This window comes from Ammospiza caudacuta, chromosome 1 (assembly GCF_027887145.1).
Source record: "Ammospiza caudacuta isolate bAmmCau1 chromosome 1, bAmmCau1.pri, whole genome shotgun sequence".
Lineage (NCBI taxonomy): Eukaryota > Metazoa > Chordata > Aves > Passeriformes > Passerellidae > Ammospiza > Ammospiza caudacuta.
The window spans coordinates 32,635,525-32,663,258 of NC_080593.1; the positions used below are offsets into that span (position 1 = coordinate 32,635,525).

At 38.0% G+C, this 27,734-nt stretch overlaps 1 protein-coding gene across 2 annotated transcripts in view; it reads right to left on the reverse strand.

The window, feature by feature from the left end:
- Positions 1–1,502: 1,502 nt before the first annotated feature.
- The window catches only part of HYCC1 (hyccin PI4KA lipid kinase complex subunit 1), a 43,028-nt gene continuing 16,796 nt past the window's right edge, over positions 1,503–27,734 (reverse strand). The window contains exons 2-12 of one of the 2 annotated variants that reach the window (XM_058810436.1): positions 25,071–25,150; positions 24,076–24,177; positions 20,208–20,387; positions 17,476–17,556; positions 16,820–16,935; positions 16,401–16,496; positions 14,643–14,759; positions 13,832–13,919; positions 13,181–13,340; positions 6,724–7,018; positions 5,684–5,859 (exon numbers count right to left, since the gene is read on the reverse strand). In XM_058810436.1, the coding sequence (XP_058666419.1) occupies positions 6,750–7,018; positions 13,181–13,340; positions 13,832–13,919; positions 14,643–14,759; positions 16,401–16,496; positions 16,820–16,935; positions 17,476–17,556; positions 20,208–20,387; positions 24,076–24,177; positions 25,071–25,121 (1,260 nt within the window). In that variant the 5' untranslated portion in view covers positions 25,122–25,150 and the 3' untranslated portion in view covers positions 5,684–5,859; positions 6,724–6,749. Of the gene's footprint in view, positions 5,860–6,723; positions 7,019–13,180; positions 13,341–13,831; positions 13,920–14,642; positions 14,760–16,400; positions 16,497–16,819; positions 16,936–17,475; positions 17,557–20,207; positions 20,388–24,075; positions 24,178–25,070; positions 25,151–27,734 lie in introns of both variants that reach the window. The other variant, XM_058810429.1, reaches the window with a different exon arrangement.

The window sequence follows — 27,734 nt, forward strand, 5'->3', positions numbered from 1 at the left end:
AACTATTACAAGCTCAGTGCAAGCAACCAGCTGTGAAGTCTGTAGGAACAAATATAACTTCTGTAACTTGTTACTAATTGCCTGTAATACCTTCATAAACCCCTTTCCCTGTGAATTGTCCAGCAGGCTCTCAGCTATGTTCTCATCATGCAAATTCAGGCAGTATTTTGGAGTACCACATTTTGGGAAGAGAAAAGGTGTTGAAATTCATGTTGTTTTTCACTAATCAATAGCTATTCGACCCTGAAACGACATAAGAGCCCATTTTAAGCACTGCCTTTCACTCACTGTAACTGAAATTGCAAATCCTACACACTTACAGGACAATCACAGCACCAAGTCTAATTTCTACCTTTTGCAAAGGAAAACTTTCACCTACTCCAATGCTTGGAATCAGATTTCCCTTCTCACCCATTTAAAGGATGGGAAATCGAGTTTTGTCCTTTCAAAAGACACAGTTAAACACTGACATCCAAAAATTAGGAAACCATGCGGTGAGATCTCCCACTGCTGCCCTCCACTACAGCTCTTTCCTTCATCCACATTACTCTACAGCATTGCACTAGAGATTGCATTTGTAGGGGCAAAGGAAAAAAGCCTGAACTAAATGTAGGATCACAACCCTGGAGCTACAGAACGGAGCTTGCATTGCACAGGAATTTCTCTGCAGATGGCCATGGGAGACCATCCTGGAGAGAGAGGCCCGGGAGAGCTGGAGGATTTTCAAGAACCATCTCTTCCAGGTTAATGAATGGTCTATGGCTACATACAGAAAAGCAAGCAGAGGTGGCAGAAGGCATGGAAGCATGAAGCAGGAGCTCCTGACTGGACATGAAAAAGCAGCATACAAGAGATGGAAGCAAGAGCAGACAACCTGGGGAGATGCACCATCCAAGCATGCACAGGTGGGGTCAGGAAAGACAAAGCCCAAATGAAGCGGAATATGGAAGGTGGAAGGCAAGGGAAAAAAAGATTTAGCAGAGAGATCATCAGCAACAGAAAGACTAGGGGAAAAAAAGGCACTGCAGCTGAGTGGGCAGAGGAGCTGCTGACAAAAAATGCCAAGGTACTGACTGCCACCTTTGCTTCTGCTGTTACCAGCAACAACAGCCCCCAGAGCTACCCTGGGCACAGTGCAGATAAAGGCTGTGTATCAAAGCACTGTTAATATTCACACTACCAAAAGCACCAATCTGCCCAGGTAATGGTGCTTCACTGACAGGATCACCATCTGCTTCTGCCAATTTGCAACTCTGCTTGGACTCGCCCTTCACCCATCAACGTTTCTCAGCCATGGTGTCCCTCCTGACAGGGCTGCATTTGCAGACCATATGTTGTATAAAATAGGTATTCAGCATATTTAAAGTAATGCAGTCAACCTTACTATGACTTCTGGATGTGTAGAATGAAAACTGATCAAATATGTAGCTATGTAATGTGTATTTCAACAAAGTCTGTAAAGAGGCAAAATTTTCTACTGTACAAATACAAAAACATACAACTTCAAAAAAAAACCAAATTTATTTTACTGCCAAAATTATTAAACACTAAAAAGACAATCTTGTAGCCTATATATTAGGAATGTAAGTCTTCATGTACAATCAAGAGAACACTTCACTGCAAAAAAGGTGAAAAACTGTGTTTCTAAAACAGTGTCACATAATGAGCTGAAGAAAGTGAATGAAAGTGTGGCAGTTGCTTAAATTCAGGTTCTCATGTGAAAGACATACATCGATAGCCTGATGCAGACGTTCCACAGACTTCAGGGAATATCAAATGTGCACATCTAGTCTTAGAAGTAGAATTATACAAATACAAAAGGCAATATATTATACATCTATATACAGCACAGTAAGTCTCAAAGACCAACAAAAGGTACTGGACAATTACATTAGAAATTTCTAGAATTTCTCATAGGAAACCTCCTTAGAGAGAAGTGTGGCTAAAATAACTATTTCTGTACCTTTCAAATTTGTTAGGTAATCAAGGCAATTCAAGACATTTAAATCCATTCAAAAAAGTCACTGCAGCTCTACAGCAAGTGGTTAGAGGCTATACACTTCTTGCACAAATGGTACATATTCCCACAACAAAAATAATTCTTCTCAGCTTCAATGAGTTCTGCAAATGTTGCTGTTCAAAGCCATCCTTGGAAACAGTGGCCTCTGATTTGGAACAGTAAGGTCAGTTATAAACGTCAGCAGTGAAACAACTTCTCTTTTACAATGTGAGATGATTCACTCCTACATAACATTTTCCCTGCAGAATGGTGCAGCTGTGCATGTTTGGAAGGTATTCATCAGAACTACCCACTCCTGGGCAGACTGTAATATGTGGTGTCTTAATGGGTTTCCTTTACACTGCTAGAAGACATCTACTTTAACAAAGATTTTCCATCTGACAGTCTGAAGTGACTGGATAATGCTCAAACTCCCAGAGTTTGACAATTTTAGAAATATCTGCTTCCTGCCCTACTTCCCTCATCACTCTTCCCACCCCTCTCCTAATCCTGCACCATGGATATTTGGTCAACAAATAATTCTGCCTCACTCTCCCTTGTGCTTTTTTTTTTTTAACCTTTCAATTTTTAAGAAAATAAAGAAGCACAACTCAAAGTTTTGGTACTCAGGAAAGAAATTCTTTAGACTCAATCAGTATGAAGGTGAGATGTCAGCTCACAAAAACACACCCCTCACTGGGTGGGTGACTCCAGAGACCAATACAAACGTGTTTGTAAGAAGCTACATATCTATGGACAGAACAGTCTTTAGTACCAGAACCTTTCCTTTTATCATTGTCTCAAAAAAGTATGAAGATTCATGTTATTTCAGTTGTACCAATAAGAGCTTAGGTCTTGGGTTCAAGCCAGACCAGCTGGATAAAATAAAAGGATAAACAAACTTTATTTCAACATCATTTGGCTTTAGCCAAGAGTACAGGAAACATGTGGTTACATATCTACACTTTATGGCATTTTAGATCCTAATTTGAAATCCCAATTATTTAGAGCTAAATCTTCCCAGTATAATAAATATCTTTTATACCAACACCCGGCTTGAAAGAGTGTCTACCATGGAGGTAACAAACAATTTTTAATTAAACGAAACAAAGCAAAACCAGCAGAATTCTCAAAAATTCTAGCCCCTCAACACTACCTCGCAACTAATACCATAACAGCAAATATTTGTCTACTGCTATTTTATCTATTCTAGTTTTATGCCAATTTAAATTACTGCACTACTGTGTTCTTTAGATCCTACACTGCAAAAGTGGATTAGGAAACTGCTGTAAGTTTTGCAGGTTATTTCTTTGCAATATCTAGATCAAATCTGAAGGGAAGGAAGAGCTCTGCATTCACTTTGTGTGAGACAACCAATGCCAACTATCAGCTGCTAACACCCTGCTGCTGCAGGTGGTTATGCACGTCCAGCAGCCACATGCATTAGTCAGTGTGTAACAAATGTCCTAATATGTATTGCAGAAAAGCCTATAAAAAAGAGGCTAAATTTTCTGCTGTAGAAAGTATTTACAAAAACAACCTCAAAGAACCAGTTTTTCTCACTGGTCAGTATTAAAAAATAAACAGGGCAAATTTGTAGTTGATCCTTTAGGAATATAAGTTTTCATGTAAAATTAGGAAAACACTTCACTGTAAAAAGCTGAAGTACTGCATTACTAGAATAGAATGGTGTCACAAAACAAAATGCAGAATGAGAAATTGTGGCATACTCCTTTAAATTCAGGCTCTTGGGTAAATATGAACACCTACAGACTGATGGGGCTATTCTGCATACTTTGGTGCATTCTCAGGAATGTACAAATCCAGTCTGTTATCTTATTAGTACAATTATAAAACTTACTCTTTTCATTAATTAACTTATTAATTGCTATAAACCTGAATAACATCAGCTGTTTAAAAGTTACTTGTGCTTCAGTTTAAGTCAAGAACTATACTTATCTCCAAGCAAATGGGTAAGTCTACCAGAATTTTAGTGTTTGTTGTTTTACAATGGTCATGACAATAATGGATTAAGAGCTGCAGAAATCTGGACAGTTGGGAGCAACTATGCCTTAGATCTTCATCCTACTTCTCCACTCATAATAATAAATTGTCTGTTCATCAGCTAATAACTGCTACTGGAGTGGCTTTGTCAGCAACTGCTTCTTCAGATTTCTGCATAAGAAGTTTTAATATCCATTTTTAATTAAAATCTTAACATTATAAAAGTTGTTGTCAAACTCACTGAAGGCTAAAGGTTAGGTAAAACCTTGAATAGGTTGCTGGTTTAGAATTTCGACCTAGAAAAACAATAGCTATAAAAAACCTTAGGAATTACAGTGCTACTAATATTTACATTATAGTTCCCATTTGTGCTTGCAAGTTACTGGAAGTACACATCCTTTGGTAGTATTCTCTTATTCTCAAGCACGAGATTCCTGTTAAGCACATTCACTCCTGATTTGCTTGCATCAGTGCAAAGGGCTCATATTTCTACATAACATTGGTACACAAGCACATCTCTTCCCCACAGACAATAAAAATACTGATGACTGGCTTTTCAGTGAGTAGTTTTGGAACTGATATTTAAGAATCCTAAAGAAAGAGTCTGTCACATAATTTTTAGGAGTGACTACTACAGCAATTGATAATAATTCCCAGCCACAAGCTCTGCTACTGTATTACTTTAGGCCCAGTTTCAAGACATACAGATAAACCAAAATGCATCTAAAATTGGACTTATACAGGCATAAAGAAGTATGAACATTGCTACATGTACTAACTACCAATACAAAAGCCACCAGAACACCAAACAATGAAGTGATGCTTCTAGTTTATATTTACATGTAAGCACAGCTCACATGTAAGACAATGTCTGTTCTTACAATGCTCTTCCAAAATTGCATGCCAATACTGCAAGACTCCTTCTAAAAAAACCCCAAGTACTTGTAGATTTGCCTATGCCAAGTGGAAGACAAAAAGCAGAATCTGGGAGAGACACTCTATTTGTTCCCACATTGTACATCTGTAAGAATGCACACACCTTGGCAAGTGACACCCAACCAATTAACACTTGTTCAGCTGGCGAAGGTATAAACTTTCCATGAAGCTGTAAAGATATCAGAAGCTGACTCAAAATAATTATAACTGTTTTCTATTCACTATTACTGTCAAACATGAGCCAAGTAAGAATTTACTTGGATTTGAGACTTAAGGAAGTAACGTATGGCATATTAAGAGCTTAATGTACCAATATCAGGATAAAGTCTCAGTAATTTATTTTTTATACTGGCCAATTTAATGTCAATCTGTAGACAAAGTTATGCTAATACTGGGAGGTCGCTGCTGATTAGGTTGTTTGCTTAAAATAGGAAGATCTGTTCTTTCTGTTCCATATATCAATTTTTCCTCCTGAAGACTGCAAGCTGAATACCTGTTTGCCTCTGTACCAGAGACACCACCACGATTATTTGGAACTGGGACACCACTGACCTGTTCAAAGGATTTACTAAACACAGTGGTGGTCGTTCTGGCCAGGCTATGGCTGCCAGGCTTAGGCAGGGACTGACTGGTTGTCAGTGTCAGTCTCTTCAGAGAGACAAGCTCTAGATTCTCACTCATGGCTCTCTGAGTTTGTTTCCGTGACAAATGCTCTCTGCAGGTTTCTCCTTCTTTTTCTTTTCCTCCAGATTTGCTTCCTCCAGACCTTCGTAGGCTCTTCCCTAAGAGGCTCTTGCTGCTCATGGTGCTGCTGTTAGACAGGGCAGACTGACTTGTTCCAGAAGTAGCCCTAGAGTAAAACCCTTCATCGGTTTCAGATACTTCTATCAGTTCTTCTTCAATTGCTAAGTCAGAATTATCTGCATGATAGAAACAGAAATAAAAAATTAGCAATTGACTGTCTCACATTCTTTGATTCTACATATTGTTTAATTTTGATATTTATAAGCATGAAGCCACAAAGCCGTAGAACAGAGAAGACAATGCTTACCTATTCCATGACATTTTGGAATTAAGGTTCATTAGGACATAGAGTTACAGCAAGTAATGTCACATTACATCAAAAGGCATGCCCCCAATCTCATTTTGTTGTGATTTTGAAGGAAAAAAAATGCAGTCTTGTTAATTCATGCAAGAAATTAGAAATTTAGAGATTAGAAAGTACCATACAGAACAAAACAGAAGTGTAAATCTTATTTTGAGCAAGTGATCCACTACAGGATTTGGCAAAGCTTGTCAATTACAGAGGTATGTGATCAATGCCCCAGGACACCCTATGGCACCTGCATGTTTAGCAACCCAAGAATGCTTTAGGACTGAAAGGTCACGTTCTGCATCACAGGTCTGGTGGTAAGAGTTAGAAACTCAAGCACAACATAAGATATGCGATATACCGTGAAAGGCAGAATTTGGGAAGTCTGAGTTCCAGAGCAAGATACTTTTAACACCCATTTTGATGGATTTTTCATACCATTGATCACTGGATTTTGTAAACTCTCATAAATATGCTTAATGAACTCAAAGGTATGTTGAGTCTCGGTGTATTTTCTCCAGATTAACTAGCAGATCTCCAGATCTACTTGTAAGTATGTCATCATTGTATGTGGGCACAGACAAAGCTGTGTGCAATACATGCAACTGTGTTATTACACATGCAAATATATTAACTGCATACTTTAATTCTTGAAACATGCAGCAGTGACCCTTTCAATCATCAGCGGTACCTGACAGTGCAGCTACAAGTGCTCTGCTAAAACTGCACTCTGCCAGATGAGTTTATTCCATCCTCCATCATTTTTCTTACAGATTTTTGCCTCCTGATTTCTGGCAGGCCTTTGCTGTCAGTTTTAGGTTCTGTAGCTGTTTCCTGTACACCCTGTAAATGCTGAACATCATTCTCTGCTAGAGCTCTGCTCTTTTCCCCATTCCCGGTCCTCTCTCCAGCCACACTTGTGACACTAATCTCAGGTATGATAAAGTTGCCCAATTCAGTAGCATCACTACCATTCTCTGGTTGTTCTAGAATTAAAGATGGATAAGAAAAACAAAAACAAAAACAAAAATGTCTGAAACAAAACATGAAACAAAAGCCAATAGATACAGATGACTTAAGCATTATAAATTAAAGCAGATGTACACATATTAACCTCTTGTTAATTAGCAACATTAGCAGGTATGGAATTTTGCTTTATTTCTAAAATGGCAATCTTCAATCTTGTTATTGGCGTGAGTCACATACTGGAAAGGCCCATGCTTGATCTTTCAAAACTGAAATTTCTGAGGATCATGAAACACATTATCAGAAACAAAAGAACAGTTCATAATTCCCTTTTACGACTGTATTCTCTGTATCACCATGCTACAGTGAAAGTTACTTTTACAATGAAATGGCATATCAACTTCATATATTATCATTCAAGACTAGGAAATCTTCACATACAATGTCATGATGCTGCACCTAGGTCAGCCTGAAAGCTAAGAGTGAAACAACAAAGTCAACTCAAGCACACTTTGATATCCATTCTCTTCCTTCATTTCAAAAAACTGTTTTCAACTGGAAAGGTATTTCTGGATACCCCAGAAAAACTAGTGGAGAAGAGCACTGTGGCACAGAAACTTGACAAGACTAAAAACGCACTAAAAGCACAGCTCAGAATGAATCTCAAGTGAGTCCCTATTTTATTTGTATTGTAGCTCTTCCAGACCAGAGGATTAAGTAAGCACCACTCAGACCATACTGCCAGTCTGCTGCTGCACATGACAGCTGGCAGCACTCTGAACTGACAGTATCAAGTACAAAACCAGAGGAATTTACAATGAGATGATTTCTCACAGTGGCAGCTCAAATGCTCTTTAATTCAAGAGGATCCCCTCTTTCTCCTGTCCCCTCCATGAAGGCTCTCATGCAGGCACTGTGCACTTCTAGGTCAGGTGGCTCCAGTACTGAGCTTTTCACTACCATTTGTGCTGTCTGCACTGATCACAGCTGATCCAGAAGGTTATTCTGGCAGGGATGGACATCAGTGTCTCCTGGTGTAAGAGCTATCTCTTATTTTACCTGAAAATTCTAATCATCCTAAGTCTTTCTAACTAATCAATGATCAAACAAAGTATCTATTTAACAAGCTGCACCACACAAAGGAAATGGCATTAATAATTGATGCTATTCCTCACTGAATTCCTGATATTTGGACAAAACTAGAATCATTGACTTATAACAGCACTTTCTGCAAAAGTCTTCTACTTCCAGCAGCAAAAGTGGCAAAAAGCTCCATGAGCTGCAATAGTAATAACAATAAATAAACAACTGTGATAATGAAAGCACCACCAAGTATAGCCCTTTTTTTCCCTAAAAACACAGAAACAGAAAGAAGACCAATGCTCTGACTGGCCTCAGTGCTCTAATTTCACTGGAGTGAGGAACTTGTGCCTCTCCAATGGCAATCTGAAAGTCCCTCCTGCTGCCCCAGAGAGAGAAAAGGACAGAACAGAGCTTAACTGTCAGAAAGCACTAAATATCCAACTGCAAAGAAAGAAGACTCAAAGTACAGAGCAGGAATCAGAAAAACAGGGGAAGATTTTTTTTAGGGGGTAAAAGATTCTGTATAAAAGCATTACCCAGTTATGGTTATTTGGTGATGTGCACTTCTAAATGTAACATCCAGCTGTGATATCAGCACTTCACCCAATACTGCTGTATTCCCACAGCTGAGTAACCATTACTACAATGAACTGAGGAAAAAAAAACCCAGAAAGTTAAGAGCTTTACTCATTATAATTATGTCTAAAGGAAATATACCTATCTCTGAATTTAACTGACTACAGGAGGAAACTAATGGAAAAAATGGGATATGGGGTCTCTCAACTCCCATTAGCACTGCCTACCATAGCAGCTACAGGCTTGGGGCAGGGATAAGAGTACACAATCCACACCCTCCATAGCAGCACACCCTCCTTATTTTACAGCTTTTAAGGACCCCCAAACCTTCAGCTTCATGGTGCTTGGTGGTGAAGATAATACTGCTTTCAAGCTGGACAGCTCTGGGGATCTAGCCTTTGAGAGAGAGCTATTAATGCCCAGTGCACCAGGTAATGTAACAAAAGAGAAAACCAAGGACACTGCTGAGCAGTGTAGAACTGATGAAAATGAATAATTACATCAGTTTGATTGTTAACATAGACATACCCACAGCAGTTGAAGGAAAATGTATTTGGTGTCACATTTCTGAATGCTTTGAGTAGTACAACCAACTCTGACAAATGCATTTCATGTTTACTAATTGCTAAAACTTAATTCAAAATTATAATCTACCTTATTACAGTTGTCTAGATAATTTACCTCAGACTGCACAGGCAAACTGACCGTTCAAAATGCAATTCAATTTTAACCCCCACAAGCTCAAGCTGCATGTCCTGCACAACTGTGTTAGCATATTTAATTTGTCATAAAAGGACCAGGCTTATACTCTAAGATTAGCATTAACTTCAGATTCTTGTAAATTACAATTATTTCAGGAATTAATACTGTTAAAAGAGTAAGAAAATTCAAAGACTAGTACTTCTAAACCTTGTGTACTACATAAAAGGCAATTTTTGCAGCAAAGAAAAAAGTAACTTTCTGTCCCTCCTTGCTAGTTGATGTCTTTTTTCTTGTGTTACGTGTCTTACCAACATCTGGTCAGCTCTTCTCAGTCTGTTACATCAGAGTATTTCTGATTACACACACCTCTACATACATGAGCTAATGCTCCCCTCCAGGTGTGATAATATGCAGGCAATCTAATCCAACAGCACTAAATAATTTATTGCTAAGTAGTAGCTAGTATCAGCTCACTCAAAAAACAATACCAATTTGTGATTAGATGGATCTGTTTTGCAAACCAACCTCATATTTAGAACCTCTAAAGTACCTATCTGTGAAGTCCAAATTCACAGATTACTAATTTAATTTACTAACTGAATTACTAATTGAATTTTAAAAGTCCTTCTAAGTAACTGCTCCTAATGAACAAATTAGAAGAAGATTCAATGTTAAGTCAACCTTTATTCAAAACTGACTTCAATCTAGAGTTCGAGCAAAGGCTAGCAAGATCTAATGTCCGAAAACTTCTATAGTAAAATGAATTGTTTCAAACATAAAGAAAATAAAGCCCATGCTTCTCAGCTGGATATGTGATTCACTGGAGTTCTTCTATTTTATTTTACACACATAAGTAGTGACTGAAGGTTGCTGCCCTTGCTTCCCCAAAAGATAATTTGCTTCATCAGTCTATGTAATGTATAACATCAAATACCTCTCAGCTGTCTCCTCTGACTTCCATATCCATTTACACTAATTTTTATTATAATGAAAATAAAAATAACCCCCCAAATACTATTTTTCCTCTTACACTATGTGAGAGAGAGAGAGAGAGAGAGAATAATGGTCAAGACGTATGAGGTTTATCATCTAATTTCTACCAATTCCAATATTCATTTTAATTTGAACAAGCATGTCTAAGCACAAAACTTGTTATTCTTTCTGCATGCCAATTGTGAAGAGGTATTTCATATCTTTCTGTCCTTAGGAACTGTGTGGCACTGAATTAGTTTAGTAAGAATTTTGAAAATGGGAGACCATCCACTCCTGCTTTAAAAAGGCTGTCCTAGTCACATACAAAAGGTTTGTTAGGGTTTTATAATGAGAATTTTGAGGAGATTAGCCAAAGTGATTTATGTACGGAATATTTACCATTTAAAATAACACAACTGGCAGTCACTTAGCTAGATACCACAGGTTCAGCTTTGGACTCTTAATCAGCCTAGTCTTTGCATAGCCTTCAAATTTACAATTACTCCCACAACCTGCCATGTATTCCACTCCAACCCACCTTACACTGTGTGATTTTCTTCCTCTTCATTAAATCCTGTACTGTTGAGACAAATCCAACATTTTCACAGAAACCCAAACAAAATGTTGGCATGAGCTGTTTTGAAAAAGTCCTTAATTTTTCAGTCTTTATCTCTGAATACTGACTACTCACTCCTTGCTTGGATTGCACTCACTAGATTATTGCTGTTTCTCTCAATTTGTCCTACTTTATAAGACTCTCATAAGACATAGCATTCCACTCCACTTCTGAGTTCAACTGGTATTTTCATTTCCCTTTCACCTTACTGTTATCTGCTGCAGGGCACACCTGTCACACACTTTTTTCCTTGAACTTCACCAAGCCAGACTCCCTGCAAGGAGGCAATAACTGTAGAAACTTCTCTATTTCTGTATTTGCTGAAAACTTTGCATTCTTATACGGATATATCCAATACTCATTTTGGACGCTTGTAGTGTCCTGTAAACACAAAGGGAATGTTTATTTTAACACACTTTCAATTTCTCTAGATGACCTAGCACTAAGTATCCTTGATCTGTATTACTCTCCACCATCTCATTTGAACAAGCATCAAAACCACTCAAAAATAATAGCTAACAAAATTGCCAGGCTTCAGAGGGTTTTTGTACATTTAAAAGCTAAGATATAATACAGTTTTCTTGCATCTGGTCAATAATCCATGCTTAATAACTTTAAGGCTGAAGAAAGAAAGCAGCCTTGAGATGTCAGTAATGACTTGCTACTCCATTTCACTAAAGACACTAATGTTTTGCTCCTTGGGTTTGTCTGATGGTTTTAAGTAGTTTTTAATCAACTGAAATGAAATTTGGTTGTTTCACCTTTCTTCTCTGTCCTTCACCCTCTCTGGCAGCTCACTATTGGTACTAGAACCACAAATGTGTTCTACCATCAAGTGTTTCTCAACACTTACCTGAATTACCTCTTGGCCAATTTATGACAAGTAACTTAGCAAAATTTTTCTAACTGTCTATGTACTACAAAAACTCACTTAGTAACATCCTACAGAAATTTTAATGGTACTACAAAATCTTCAGTGAACCTATTAGAAAAGCACTCTACCCTACACTCCTGCTCTTAGCCTGTTTACAGCCAAGATTACAATCCCAACAGAAAAAATGCCAATTCTGATTGCTGGTCCAGTGGCTCTTCCCTCATCTGAACATGGCAAAGGTGAAGGAATATAACATTCAGACTCACAGAATCTCTTGCTGGTACTGCTACTTCTGCAGTACATTTGGCATCAATTTTTCCTACTTTTCATCCCAGACTTGTGTTCTGCTTTGTGGAAGCCCTTAAACTAGTCTGCCCAAATCTACAGGCTTTGGCTGGAACAGAGACAATTTTCTTCACAGCAGCTGGCATGGGGCTATGTTTTGGATTTGGGGTGGAAATGATGTTGGTATTTTGTAGATACAGGGGTATTTTTGTTACTGCTGAGCACTGCTTGCACAGAGCCAAGGCCTTTTCTGCTCCTCAGCCCACCCCACCACCGAGCAGGCTGGGGGTGCACAAAGAGCTGGGAGGGGACACAGCTGGGACAGGGGTTATCCCAGACCATGTAACACCACACTCAGTACACACAGCTGAGACAAGAAGAAGGAACAGGGGGAGTTATTTGCTGTTTGCCCTCCCAAATAACTGTTACATGTGACAGAGCTCTGCTTTCCTGGGAATGGCTGAACTCCTGCCTGCCCATGGGAAGCGCTGAATGAATTCCCTGCTTTGCTTGCAGGCACAGCTTTTGCTGTATCTCATTAACTGGCTTTATTTCAACAAGATTTCTCACTTTTACTCTTCCAGTTCTCTCCTCCATCCCACTGTAGGGAGTGTGTAAGCAGCTGTATGGGGCTTACTTGTTGTGTGGGCTTAAACCAGAACACCAAAACATAGCAGTTTACCCCTCTATCCTTAAATCCAATTTTTATTTAAGTACTTTAGGACAGATGAGGTTCTGTGGTAAAGTCCTTAAATATTTCTTTTGCTTCAGGTACTAGAAATTAGTTTTCAGAAGAAAGCAGGAACATAATTTTCAGAGGAAGCACTAACTGTGTACACCTCCCTTTAAAAAAAAGGGTTTGTGTGTGGTGCGGTTTTTTAAAAACATGGTTAAGGAAATAAATAATATACTTCATCTGAACTGCGTTGAGATTCTCATTCACCACCCAAGAAAATAATAACCTCCAAATTGCTGCTTGCCTATAAGCAATAAATATATGAAATAATAAAATTCTCAATATTATTTTTAAAACATGGAAAAAGCTAAGAATTCATTGCAAAATGTGTTTCTTACCACGCCTTTTCCATCTATGCCCTCTTATAGACATGCTAGTCACAGCATTCCTTGATATTCTGGATGAAGTAGGTGTTATCTCAACCTGAATGCATCTTGTACCTTCTTTACTAGATTTCATGGCACCCTGAGGCAATGAAGCTTTTATTGCATTAGCAACCTAGAACAGAAGAGATGCACTTAAGTTCTTATCACAAAGATATAAATTTTAGAAGAATTCTGTCAGGGATTCTTCCTATTTCAAGAAGAATACTGTGTACAATTCCAATTTCTGGTCAAAAAGCACATCACCTTTTTGCATGGCCTATAAAGAATGCTGGCTGCAATTAGCTCTCAGAACTTCTACTTGCCACTTTCTTAAAGTTTTCAGTTTCAAGATGTGGCTATTCCTTCTGCTGCACCATTAGCTTAGCTCTGAAGACTCAGAAGTGTTCTGCTGAAAACAGCTTGGTCACAAGGAAGCGTGACACCACAACTGAGGGCAGTGAAAGCCCTGTGTAGTGTGTGCACCTACAGACTGAGCTGTTTGCACAAGCACACACTCAGCTTCAGGTTCCTGCTATCATCTTGTATCATGCATGCTCACAGCAAGGATTTCCCAGGCTAAAAATTCTACTCAACAAAGTATTGAGCAGAAAATAAAATACCTACCAGCAGAGGTTCTGGATACAGCTCAAGCTGTGCTCTATACAAAACATCATCCATTGCTTTTCGAGCCAGATCCCATTCTCCATTATAACTGTAAAGGTAAAAGTATATGGAATAATAAGCATCATGTCAAAAGATGAACCTTCTTGGTCACCTAACCTTCACAACTCTGGTATTCCTTGAGATTCAGTTTAGAAAATTGGATCTACTTTTGTTTGTTAGCAGTAAGACTGCTAATTAGAGAACTTTGAAGTAGCATCTACGGAGACAAAGTTTTATTTTCATTGGCCACCCCAAGCAGTTTAAAAATTGTATCATTAGCTCTTGATCAGCTACTCACAAAACATTCTGAAATACAATCAAGATTTTTTAATATTACTCCATCTTTGGAGCATTCCTGTATTACTAGTCTCCAATTATTTCAGTTACTAAGCTTCACACATTAACATGACTTTCTAATGGTAGATGACACCAGCATTTCAGACAAAAAAATATAACCTCTTTTTCTTAACTAGACTGATGTCAAAACTAACCATGCAAAAATGTGAACAGCAGACAATGGCTGGAAAAGAGTTTTTACAGTATTTTCTTCCCATCAGCAGTTACACCTATCAAGTCCTGCTCCAGTCCTCTTTCCCCACTATGGCACAGGTAACTTCATCAACTGCTTGGAGAACTGTCTCTTCCCAAGGACCCCTTATTGCTTCACACAACATGTGCTCATAGAAAATGAAATGCCTCCAAGGTAGTGTGTCTGAACAAGTACACAAATTAGGCTGGCATTTTGTTTGCATATTAGAAAAAAACAACTTACAAGGCATAATAGATCCCTGTTAGCATTTGGACCATGAATTCAGATGAAACTGGAATCCTACTGTTGACTCCCTTGTACTTTCTCACTTGTTGGCGAGGATATCCACAGACACAAATTCTGAAGAAATCATACATTTGTCATTGGTAAATAATGGGGAACCACCCTTGTAGGTTATAGACTTGCAATACTTCACCAGTACTGATCAGTTTTTAGAAGCCTTGAGTTACTTCTTCTAAAAATGCAAGAATGACATCTGAGTAAGGTAACATGCTTATGAAGAGAGACTTAGTAACTGCCCAGATGCAAAAAATCTGGATTTACAACTTGAGATCAACACAAAATATTTTGTGCTGTAATTTTCATATTTACAATTCATATTTTAATTTAAGAAAGTGATAAAAATTGAATTAGACTTACTAGAAGAAAACACATTTATTGTAGAGCCTAAAGAAAACCCCCTAAATTCCTCATTGCTCAAACCAATTAAAGGAGTTATTCTATATATCCAAATAGCAGAATATAGATTCCACCACATCCAAACAGGACACTGAAAGATATTCAGGGCTTCTGACAAATATTCCCAGTACTCTAACATGGTGTCTATTCTAAATTGCTGTCAGGGTAAGATTTTCAGTAAGCAGATGAATGACAAAACCAGTCAGGAATGAAGAAAAATGAAGAAGTTAAATTGTATAGCATTAAATAATTCAGGATCCAGACACTGAACATTTTTAAGTAGAAAGACTTGTTTGTACCTACAGGTAACTTGCTTGGGGTTTTGTTGGATGCTTTAAAAATTATTTATTCCACATACAATCAGAACCCAATCAAGCAGAATAAGCAACATCAGTCTCCTTTCCACAATCCTTAGCTTCTAAGTATTTTTACCTCATACATTAAAGCAGTTTATCTAACACAGATCTTGTAATTACTCTGGTAAATATTGCCAAGTGCTTCAAACTCTGAAGTCTCCTGCCTCCTTGGAAGAGGAAATCTTACAGCATCCATTATCATGCTTTAGTTGTGAGGGAAGCCTAGGAACTAGGCTAGAAAAAAGCTGCTGAGGGTGACTTCTTGGTCTCTTGAGTTTCCTGGGTTAAGGAAAGCATTCTAATTTTTCCCTTAACATACAGTCCACTTTTGAAAATCCAGAGACAAACATGTTTACTATCCATTTCTCTTCTTTGAAAAATGATATTGATAAAAAAAAATAAACACTCTAATTAAAGCTGAGGTAGGTTTTGTTTTGAGGTCAGGAGGGGCATGTTGGCATTGTTATTTTGGTTTTTTGAAGCAACAGCTGGTTTTGGAAATGCTCAATGTATCCATAAAAATGAATGTATGCCTAGTTTCAACCTACTATAATTACAAGTTTAAACCTGCACAGCCCCTGAATTTATTTAAACCTGCAATGCAAAATACACCACACTTCTAAAAGACACTTCTTGTTTTTCTTTAGTTAACACAAATACAGTTACTGTTATTAAAAACAAACAGTTCCCTTTGACTTCTCCTCTTAAAAGAGAAGCTTAACCTGCATATAAGCCAGGTTATTGTTTCCCATTTTGAGATCTCAACCCAAAGTTATATAAAAGATAAATTAAAAGCAAATATTGCAGCTGTAAACAGCTACGAGAAGAAGTCAAGTTTAAAAGCGACCTTTGGGAACTCAAAGCTTGTTTTTGAGAAAAAAGTCCATACTGACTGCACTTCAATTTAGTAATGGCATTTCAACAGTAAACAACCTACAGAAATTACCTTGAAGAAATTTGACACAATGACTGAAGAGACATTGCAGGCATGTAGCTTAAGGCAGCATTGTAACAGAGCAGAAGGAAAGTCAGCACTTCAAACCTGGGATTTGAAAGAAACATTGCAATTCCATTACCAACTTTGTTTTTTAAAAGAAAACAAATGTACAGGGAAATTTTTAAGAATTATTTGAACAGATTTGGCATTGTATTTCAATTTAATCAACAGCTGAGTAAGCTTTTCCCCTCCATGTAGTAATATGCCCTGATGATCTTTCTGCATCTGCATTTACACGTGTTTAAAAGAAAAAACCACATGACAAAACACAACATACACCTATCCTCCTTCAGTCAGCAACTACACTAAAAATTAGAAGCTTAGATCTATTAGGGACTCTCAAGCAAAATCCCATGATACAATTTCACCTGTTCTGGGCTGTCAGCATCTCCCTCTGAGGATGAGGTCCACTGTACACAACCCTGGACAAACCGTGCTGTGACAAAGCTCCTTCAGTGAGAGCCATGGAGCCAATGCTGGAAGGCTGAACGAAAAAAGGGTCATTCAGAGCATGTCCACCTCAAATCCTGCTATAATGCAAGTGGAAATAGACAACAATAAGCATCACCATATTTATATATGAATTTTCAACAGGCTTAATGTTATCTGACTGTTTAGATGTTATCTGTTCATTTTACACCAAATAAGGCACATGGCTTCAGAAAAGAAAAAAAAAAATACATAGTTGCTGCATGGGTATTATGCAATTATGACTATTCCACCTTTTAAAGGCCTCAGATACCAGTTAGCAGCACTCAGAAATCTCAGAAGTATGTTCCTATGTCATCATACAACATGTTAAAACTGCTTTTCACTTTTGTTCTTAACAAACAGGCCCCCAAAGCATTTGGGCATTTGAAAGTCCCAGTCTGCATGCTCTCATTGGTTTGAACTCCATGCTCTCCAGGTTCTGGCCACTGAGATGCCTGCAGCCTTGGGAGATATTTGACTGGCCAAGACCCCTGACAACCATGGTAGCACTGCCCTTATCAATCAGGAACTTCACTTTGTAGCTGTCACTTACTTCATGATAGACAGAAGGTTTGGACAAAGATGGAATTGTGAAACTCAGCACTTTGTTATGTCCCTCTTTGTCAACTATCTCCTGAAAAAGACAGAAGATATAAATGGTTACACTGTACTAAAGAAAACAGACATCCTAAAGTGTTAAAAACTATTTATTATAGGGACTGATAGGGATACTATAACAATCCAAGTTGCAAGCTAGAAATTATCTCTCTATTTGCTTTCTACCACAGCACATTTTGTTTGTTTATGAAAACTCTTCAAATAACTTAGCCGAGGGCACATCCATTTGCATACATAACCCACATTAAAAACACTAAGAGGAAACATCATGTTTAAAACAACATTATATTTTTTTAATTATACACTGTTTGCTAATTGTGAAGGTTAACAATCAATAATTCTGTTCTGAAAACTATTAACCATCAAGTAAGCACTCAACAAGTAATTTGTTTTGGAAACATTACAGCTCTGGAATGACTGCAGCCTCGTAAGGTTTGACAGCAGCAGACCACAGCACTTGCAAAAGCCCAAGTCTGATAATTGACTCTAAGGAATTAAAAGAAGCATGGATGCAAAGCTTTAGAGAAGCTACCTTCCCAAAAGATACCACCACAGCAGTAGCTGGCAGACTTCTTGCTCCTGTAAGCTAACAGAAGACTAATGGGTAAGGCAAAACAAGATGTGGTTTTGTACCACAGAAGAGCACTGGAGTATTTCCAATAAAAAAATGTTAACAATCCAAAGCAGACTTGACCAAAACAAACACCACACACTAGATTTTACTTCCCTCTTTTCTAAATTTCAGCAGCTGATTTCATATACCCAGAAGTAATAATTAGAGACAAGTTTCAGTGTCTCCTAACACCCATGTGTTGGAAGGCTGAAGGTCTAACTTTACATAGTAATTATTAAAACTCCTGTCTTAAAATAAAAGACAAAGCAGTAAAGGAAGACTGAAAAGGATCAAAAGGGCACACAGAGCTGCTCCTTCTGAAAAGCTGCACAGATTCTCCACTCTCCACATAAACCACTGATACTTTAGTTTTTAATATTGCTCCTGGATAAATGTGGAAAACATGTTCCTCAATATTTAGGAGAAAGGGAAAGAAAATGGCTACATCCAAACTTCTAAATTCTAAAAATATTAATATTTGTATTCTTCATTATAATCAGATTTTTAATTAAGTTTCAGGAGTAGATTTCAAGATGTATTTGTAGTGTATGATGTGTATTAAAGTATATGAAGTGTATTAAAAAACCACTCTGATAACTACAGCTAGGAAAGCAAAAGATTTCAACTGCATGCACTACCACTGTACATCCCTAAGCTGAATGTAGAACAATCCAGTTCATGATCTCAAGGTTCAGCCATAATAATTCCACACCCCTCATAATGCAGCCAATTTAAAATTATTCTGAGCAAAATTTTTCATTTTTCATTTTCCTTCAGTAAGAAACTGCAGGACTCCTACTGAACATGTTAAGTTTCCAAGAGTCCACTCTACATATTTACATTGGAATTACTTTTATATTAGGCTTCATATTTCCTCTTGGTTTTGAATACATAAAGTTGTTGGTTAAAGAGAAAGTAAGTATCTAAGCAGGTCACCTACTACCTTTTTAACCTGTACATTAAAGAACAATACCATCTTGATTGTTCCAGTTATAAATTTTATGCAACAGAAGGGAAGAAGTCAGCATGAGTACAAAGCACTGCTTTACCATAAGCATTCCTTATGTCTGGAAGCAAAACAGGGAAAAAAGTTCCCCAAGTCATGATGATCTACAGCTCCCAAGAGAAGCTTGCTGTGAAATTCTTATGACCCCAGGCAGCTGGAGATGGAAAGCCAAGTTACTAATTGAGAAAGAAACTCTTCACAGCTAAGAGAGGATGTTACCAGACTGGTTTCAAGCTTAACTTAAATGTAATCTCTTCTGGGAGAAAAACAAGTGATTACAGCCACATCCATGAACCACCCTAAATTACTTCATCATGGATAGAAAGGAGTGAATTGCCTTAAGGCAGAAGATAAGAGCAAATGCTTTTCAGGAATGTTCTTCTTGTCAGATACAACTAAGCATACAGAAAAGGCAGGAAGCTTGTACTCTGCCTCAGGAGGAGTGGAACATAAGGGCTCGGGTCTCTTAAATTAGACTCCTGGGTGAAAAAGATATTTCCATTTGCTTGGTGAAGACACCTATGATTATTTCTAGGAGATGGATACCAGCTGCCTTCTCCAGATTTTCAGATGAAGAGACTTGACATCACTATTTTGCTTCATAAAAAGCCTTCCTAAAACAACCAGAACAAACTACACAGACAAGAATCCCAACAGATATTAAAAACCACTAAGTATTTCAAAATAGCCATGAAAAGACTAAAATACGGTGTTTTTAAGAGTTCCTTATTAATTCTGTTCTTCAAAGCACAGATAGAGCAACTGTCAAGTATTAGTTGAAAGTAATTTTTTTTTGTGGTTTTAGTCCAGATAGTCAAAATACAGGCAACAATTTCCAAAGCAGTGCCTCAAAAAGTCCTCAAGCAGAATGTGAGTTCAATCACAAGAAATAAGTAACAAAAAATTCAAGAACCACAGAAAGAGCAGAGAAAATATTGACCAAAGAATGAAAGTTCATGTTGTAATTTCTGACAGACACCGATTTGATGAGTTGGGACTGAAATAATCACTTCATTTTAATTCCAAAACAAAATGTTGAAATACAAACCAAGTTATAAACTCCTAGGAGAAGAGCCTCTATGCATCCACTGCTCTGCAAATCCCTGCTGGCTGAGACAGCAAGATAGCACCACATCAATTCTGGCAGGAACTGCAGCGTAAAGCGCAGCAATTGCTCCTCACCGCTGCGGTAGAACTCAAAGAGCTGGTGGCAAACTGGCTCCAGAAGCTGAAATACAAGGCACAATCATGAATGAATAAAACATTACAAAAATCTGCAACTTTGTCTGGAACAACCCTTTAGCCAAAACTGTAAACTGATAAAAATGGCATTTTAGTTATCAGGGCATGACTGATACAGTAACTGCTCAAGTCACCTTACACACTTTCATGCCTATAACATACTTTTGTATGATGAAAGTAGAGTCATTCATCCTACATGAATAAAAAATTCCAATGGCTGCTTTGCCTTGGTTTTGGCTCATTTCCTCCAGCCTCAAAGGCAAAAAATAGAGGATAGTTATCACATCCCTCATACTTCTCAGTATCTCTAATATACAGGCAAAGTACCTGAACAAAGGTCTTGTTATTCTACAACTCCAAAAGCATACACAAAATGAAGCTAGAAGCTTTACCCACCTAGTGAGAAGAGCTGTATGACACTTATATTCCAAGTATTACAAAAACTTAGTACACAATAGAATAAGTTTATTTCCTCACTCTCATAAGCTTCTAGAAGCTTCAATGTATTTATACACTTAAGACAGAAATTGGAAGCCTCAGGAGTAATTTTAGAATCAAATTTGTTAAGCTGATACAAATGGATGTAAAACACTGAACTGGAAGTAATACACTGAGCTAGATCAAGTTAAAAAAAGACTTTAAAACAATGAAGTTATCAGCCTGCCTGTGTTCCTGGATTTAATGTGCCTTCTTTTGCTACCACCTACCTCTGATATAAGGATGAAACACTGCTAAGCACCACTTGTCAATGTATGGAAATTAGGAGATTTCCTAATTTTCTCCAATTAGAAAATATTGTCAAAAACAGTAGGCACTTCCAAAGCAAGCTGAACTACTAAATTCAGTCCTGCTATTTGTCTAGATCACAACTTTAGTTTTAGTAGAGTAAATTTTCAGAAAAATAAGAAAGGCAATTCTATATTCTTCCCTTTACTGAAGCAAAGAAGGCAAAATCACCAGGGAGACCAAGCTAGAAAAATACCTGCTTGCTTTCCTAAGCTTTTCCTCCTGAACATGGAAAAAAAGTCAAGTCAACATTTCTTACCTGCCAAAGCTACTTCTGAAACTGAAAGATTTTAGCAGATTTGAGTTCTTTTTTAAGAAGTAATCTGGGACAATCTGATCCATTCTAAAAAAGAGGAACTTTTAGCTTCTGAGAGATATAGCTTCACTCTGGAAATATCATCCCTGAAAATTCTACAGTAAAGGCAAAAAAGCCATGCCAAGCTAAACTAGTCATCAGTTTTAAGAGCAGTACAGCAAAGATCCTTCTAGAAAACCCTACCAGCAGAACTGTGCTCCATATTCAGCTTATATTTTTTACACAATTCGCATCCTTCCCATAATGAAGTACCAGTTCTGAATGATGTGTTTGAACTTTAAAAGGCCCATAAATAGCTGTGACAGGTATCCATGTTTACATCATTATCCCACTTCAGACAGCTTTGTATCAGCACACTGAGATGCATAATCAGTACAAAACAGATTTTCTTCCTCAAAATGCCACCAGATGCTACAACCTAATATCAAAACGCACTAATGACTGTTGCTGTTTCAAGATATCATTTTGAACTAAGCAGTTCTAAAAGAACTAGACTGAGATGTTTCTTAATGCTGGAACAGAACAATGTCCAAGCAATTTCATCCCTGTTCCTTTTAAGCTGCACCCAAGTGTGTTAGACACTGCAAACACTTGCTATTTCCTAATGCAAATGCCTGTTTGGCTCCTATCTAAAAAGACAGCAAGAGTGTTTTAAGTAAAAAGCAAAAGAACTTCAATCTTTAAAAAAAACCCCATCACATATTCATTTAATTATTTTTGACCACTGAAAGTCTTTAGTGAATTTTAAGTCCTTTAAATCTACACATCTTCTGGACTCCTCTTTCATGGAACTACATTTTTCACCTAGCAAGTGGCTCACGAATCTCAAAAGTAACTAACAAAGTCTTTACTAACACAGCTACTATGAAGTGGATGTTAAACAAGTAGTCCCTTTATCTTACAAATGGCTACTAAATTTTTTGGAAAACAAAACCAAAACAATCCATATAAAAAGCAAACATGAACCAGCAGGAAAATGCAGTTACAGATGCCCATACCCATGATTACTTTTCAAATGCTCAAAAAAAACCCTTATCCATCCTGCAAAATAAGATTAATCACAATTTTATGGTACTCATAACTATTAGAAGTGCATACATTCAAAGGTGTACAGATGGGGTTGTTTGTCCATTTTCAAACTGCGCAGTATTTGTAGTGTTCATGCATTAATGCTTCCCCTTTGCACGACACCCTTGAGATAAGAGAGGACAGCACATACCCTCCACAGTGCAGCAAGCTGGCATTACACAATGCAGCCAACAGATCTCAAACAGCAGTTGGCAGATATTACTTTTCTTTCTAACTGCTGGCTTGTAACTATTTTCACAATGTGGAGAGCTCCAAGTGGCCTCTCCCACAAAGCAATGGCTACTTGGAGAACAGTCCAAAAGAGATTTTAGTACTTTTTGTCGAGGCAGCACAACACTCAGTGTCAGCACTAGCTTTTCATTTCAATTCCAAATCTCACTAACAGGGAAATCATCAACACCTTGCCCCTGGAATTATCCCAACAACCTTTTCAAGCAGAAGTTGCAGCAGCACCCTGCTACTAAGGCCCCTGAGAAACCTAGTGATTGTCAGAAGTAGTAAGAAATCAAAGAACTTATGAAAGTATTAATTAGGCTATCAACAGGGAGACTCATCAGATTAATTTACATTTTGATACAAATTCTGAAGACCAGACAGGCTTGACTCAGTAGTTGGAATGACTCACAATGCCTTTCTGAGCAGCAAATTAAAAGTACATTTGTTCTTTGCTGGACAACCTGGGAGCTTCACTACCAGCATTCTCTCTAAAAGCATATATATAAAAGCTTTTTATCTTCTGACCTTTAGTACTGCCATAATCTCAAACTTTGGGAAGCTGCCTTATTTCTGGGTCTTTTCAGAAAATTTAAGGATTTGGTGCAGTATTAAAATAATGCACAAAAGGACTTCCAGATGGTACAAGGCAGTTAACAACACACAATTAAACCCAGATCAGGGTGTTCTGAACATACCTGGACATTTTGAAAGAAGGGCAGTCATGGGATACAGAACCTTCTTAGTACAGGTACTGAGAAAACCTGAAAACCTGCCCCTCCTTTCCTACATTTTTTTTTTTCACATTTTCCCCTCATTTCAGTAAGGGTACATTCCATGTATAAATCCATGTCTTTATATCATATGCATTTCAAACAACAAAAAAACCTTAAAAAACCTAAGCAACAATTTAAAAAAGATGGCTAACCTAACTTGTTCTCTTGCATTATACAGACAAGCTTCTCACACCAAGAGATTCACATTCAAGTTTTAATTACAGAAAGAATTCTATCAGACACAAACATCTTTTCAATTTCTTAATGCATTTCTCAATTCTACATCCAAGTCCTGAAACCCATGAATGTGACCTACAAGTTTAACTATGATCAGTAGGTTACAAAACTTACAATTTTTTTTCCATGATAGTATGTCATGGCTAAGAACAACTTTTTGAAGGAGACTCTTCACCAATTACCTAGCATGCAAGGTCTTGGTTTCATTCTGCCAGTGTTATGTCAGACATTTTGGGTGAGAGATCCAAAATACTCACTTCACTTTGTGGCTCCTGAATTACTTTGTAAAGAGATGAAATCAAAGCAGTCTTGTCTTTCAAGCTGGTAGCATAGCTGGATATGGATGCTTCTGGCAGTGTCTGAAATAAAAAATATTATAAGCAATTTCTATCATTAAATAAAACAGCTGTTTCAACAATTTTTCATTACAAGTCACTGTTTATCAGAGTTTACTATAAACTGTTTATCAGAGTTTATAGTAAACCAAACATTGTTTCACAAAGAAATCCTCACATTTTCAGAGTACTGCCAGAAGATATACTGCACTCTGTCACTTTGCAATTTCATATGGAATGTAACAATAGCAGACAGGAAATTGATTTTTAAAAGGTTACAAAAATGCAACAGCCACTGAAATTTCACTGTGAGATGTCAGTCCTGTGAAACTTTTACAGTTTTCAGATCCATACTTCAAGGAGTTTTCAAGACCAACTCTACACAGGTAGTAAACATTATTACCAGATACAGAATTACTGTGGAAAAGCTCAAATTCCAGTAAATGCAAATTCCAACTCTTCTCTAACACTAAACATATTTTCTGCCAATACTTAAGAAGGTAAAAATCTAATGTTTTTAACAACTCTTCTAGAAGATGTATGTTTAAATGTGTGCAAGTCTTACAGTAATTCTTATCTCCAGTCCTTGAAAGGACTCCACTCCACAGACAGGAAAACATATTTCCAGTGTATCTAAGCAGAGCAGGAGCAAAACCTACAGTCATGTCTGGTACTCAAACCAATACAATCATTCATCTATGATATACATTTTCACTGCTCTCTGCCAGGAAGTATGTAGCCCCAAAGAGCTACAAGGGGCTACATGGAGACATTTCATGGAGACATTTGTATTTATCACATAATCTCAGCAAAACCCAAGGTTACTATCTTTCTTTTTCTAGAGGATGCAAGCACATCCTGCGCACTTCACCAGCAGTGATTCAACACTGCTGGCTACATATTGGAGAGTGTATTACCTTGAACTCTGATAACCACTCCTCCACAACCCCAGTATCCACAGCTAACATCTTCCAACATCTGCTTCAAAACCTTCAGCCTGAAAGAATAAGCAAACACAGTTTGTGAATACTCCAGTCACTACATTAAGCAGATGATGAAAATTAGGTCTCTGTGAATATTTAAAGAATCTAATCATGCTTTTACTTGTTAACATTTTTACATGCTGACATTACTTTGAACTTTTATTGTACCTCACTTATGCATGCTGCTGGAAGCATTAAGCACAGGAGTCTTCACATACAGCAGTTTAATAAATTCCAACTATGTATTGCGTGGGAAGCAAGTCTAAGATTTTCAGAAATGGCATTCTGAAAACAGAAAATATTACCCTCCTCAATTTCAATTTATTTTTCAGCTTACAAGACTCGAGAGGAAACTGTATGGATTCACTGAAGAGAAATGACTGTTTAGGTTTCTCCAAGTCAACTGCAATTCCCAGCTTGGAAAAGGTCACTGAAATAAAGGTGGATGGAAAACCTTTCAGTCCTCCCCCACCATGGCAACTGCAGGACAATGAGCCTGCTGCCTCTGCATGGAGCCTCAGACAGACTTCCCAGCCCAACATTCTGCCCAGTCCCAGACAGAGAGAGGTCATCAGCAACAGGACTTGAACACAAGAGATGCAGAATGGCTACTAAATAAATTCCTGATTTCTCCTCAATTTTGAGAAACCACTTAAAAACAACTGTCCCTTGGAGCAGCTTATTCTGACACAAAAGACCAATATATCAAGATACAAAAGTACTAGAAGTTAAAAGACCACGCTCTTAGCTTATTCAAATTGTGCCCATGGATTTCAACCAGTGACAAAATTAAATACTCATCTGAGGAAAAAATTACTGAAATGTTCAGTCATGGGAGATATCCCACCAAGTTTTACTTTGCCAGTTTAAAATTAGTTTTGAAGTATTAATATCCAAGTATGGGCTTGTCCGGGAAAGACAAGGAAGGAAAAGATGAAGGTAAGAATTGCCTTTTATAATACAAATACAGGTATTTTATTCTGAAATCCAGACTGTACTAGAGCATATACAGACTATATATGGTATATTTTAAGAAGCCTCAAGGGAGAAGAACCAGACATGATAATAGCAAGAGCTTACTATAACCCTCCAGAGCAGGGGGAATGGAGAAATCTAAAAGTTAAATAAGGCTTTAAGTAGTGACCAAGATCCAGACAGGGTTGTGAGGAAATCACTGTTCAGACATGAATGGCAAAAGGAATAAAATAAAACAGGCTGTCCAGCAATTTCATTTTCATTTCATTTCACTGTAATACACAATAATAACATAAGGCAACCAGAGACTTCTGTGCCCCTTCTCCTCACTTGCATGACCATTAAATAATGGACTGGGACAGGTGAAATCCCAGGGCAGCAGCTGTGGCAATGTTCTCTCCCAACCCTACAAAGGCACACAAGTCTGCACAAAGCTTACAAAACACTGCCTTTGGAGGATGAAAGGACAACAGGGAAGGGCCAAGGAAGATTTAATTTTTGGAGACCATTCCACTGCCATGGCTGGATATGGGCTCCTCAAGGCCTGTGGGGGAAGAAAGCTGCCCGTTGTTGGGAGAGCAGCAGGGACACATGGAGCTTGGCCCTGCTGTGGACAATGGGACAGCTGGGAGCTGGGTCACATATGAGAGGGCAGAACAACATGGGTGACACTACTGTAGGTGTTCGCTACTCATCACCTGAGCAAGACAAAACACAGGAATTCCTCTTTATACACAGCAGAAGAAACCTCACATTACAGGCACCTGGTCCTCACTTGGAACATGAATTACCCTCTTATCTCTTGGAGGGGAAACAGAAGAGGGAACAAGTGCATTGATTATTACCTCCTGAAACAGGGGACTGAGGAGCCAAAGGCAGGCCCTCCACTAAACATGGGAAACTACAAACATGGAAAAAGTGGCTAGTGGTGTCAAGGTCAGGGCAGACACAGCTGCAGAGACCGTGACAAAGTAGATCACAGGATCCCAGTAAGAAGGATCAAATCAAGAAGGAGGATCAAGAATGTTCTAGAATGGTTCCTGGGCTTTTGCAAAAACAGCAACAGGAAAGCTAGGGATCCATGACTGAATCAGCAGGGGATCTGCTGAGAGAAGATACAGGAAAGGCCAAGGTACCCACTGTCACCTTCACTTCTGCTGTTAGCAGCAAGAGCATCCCCCAGGAACCCTGGATGTCAGAGCACAGAAAATTGCCTCAAGTGCCAGAGTGCTTGAAGAGTCTCCAATCAGAGACAGTGAAAACACAGTCTGATAACACCTTGAGCAGCCAGACAGACACCTGTTCCAATTTTCACTACTTTGAGCAAAGGAGGCTGGACTTCATGATCACCAAAGATCCATTTAAAACTCATCCATTCTTTCATCCTGTATCAACAAAGAAATGGGAAGGACTGCCATGTATATTAATTTATAGCTAAATACCAAGTCTTCCTGATGAGCACTGACAGTCCCTGAAGATGTAACAATGAAAATACAGAGGAGCAGTCCCTGACTGCTCAGCATAGGTTGTGTGTGAGACCCTGCTGTGAAGTGAGGCTTTGAAGGGTAACACCATGTGCTAACAAAAACAAAGACTAGTTCCACTACAATTACTGAAGCAACC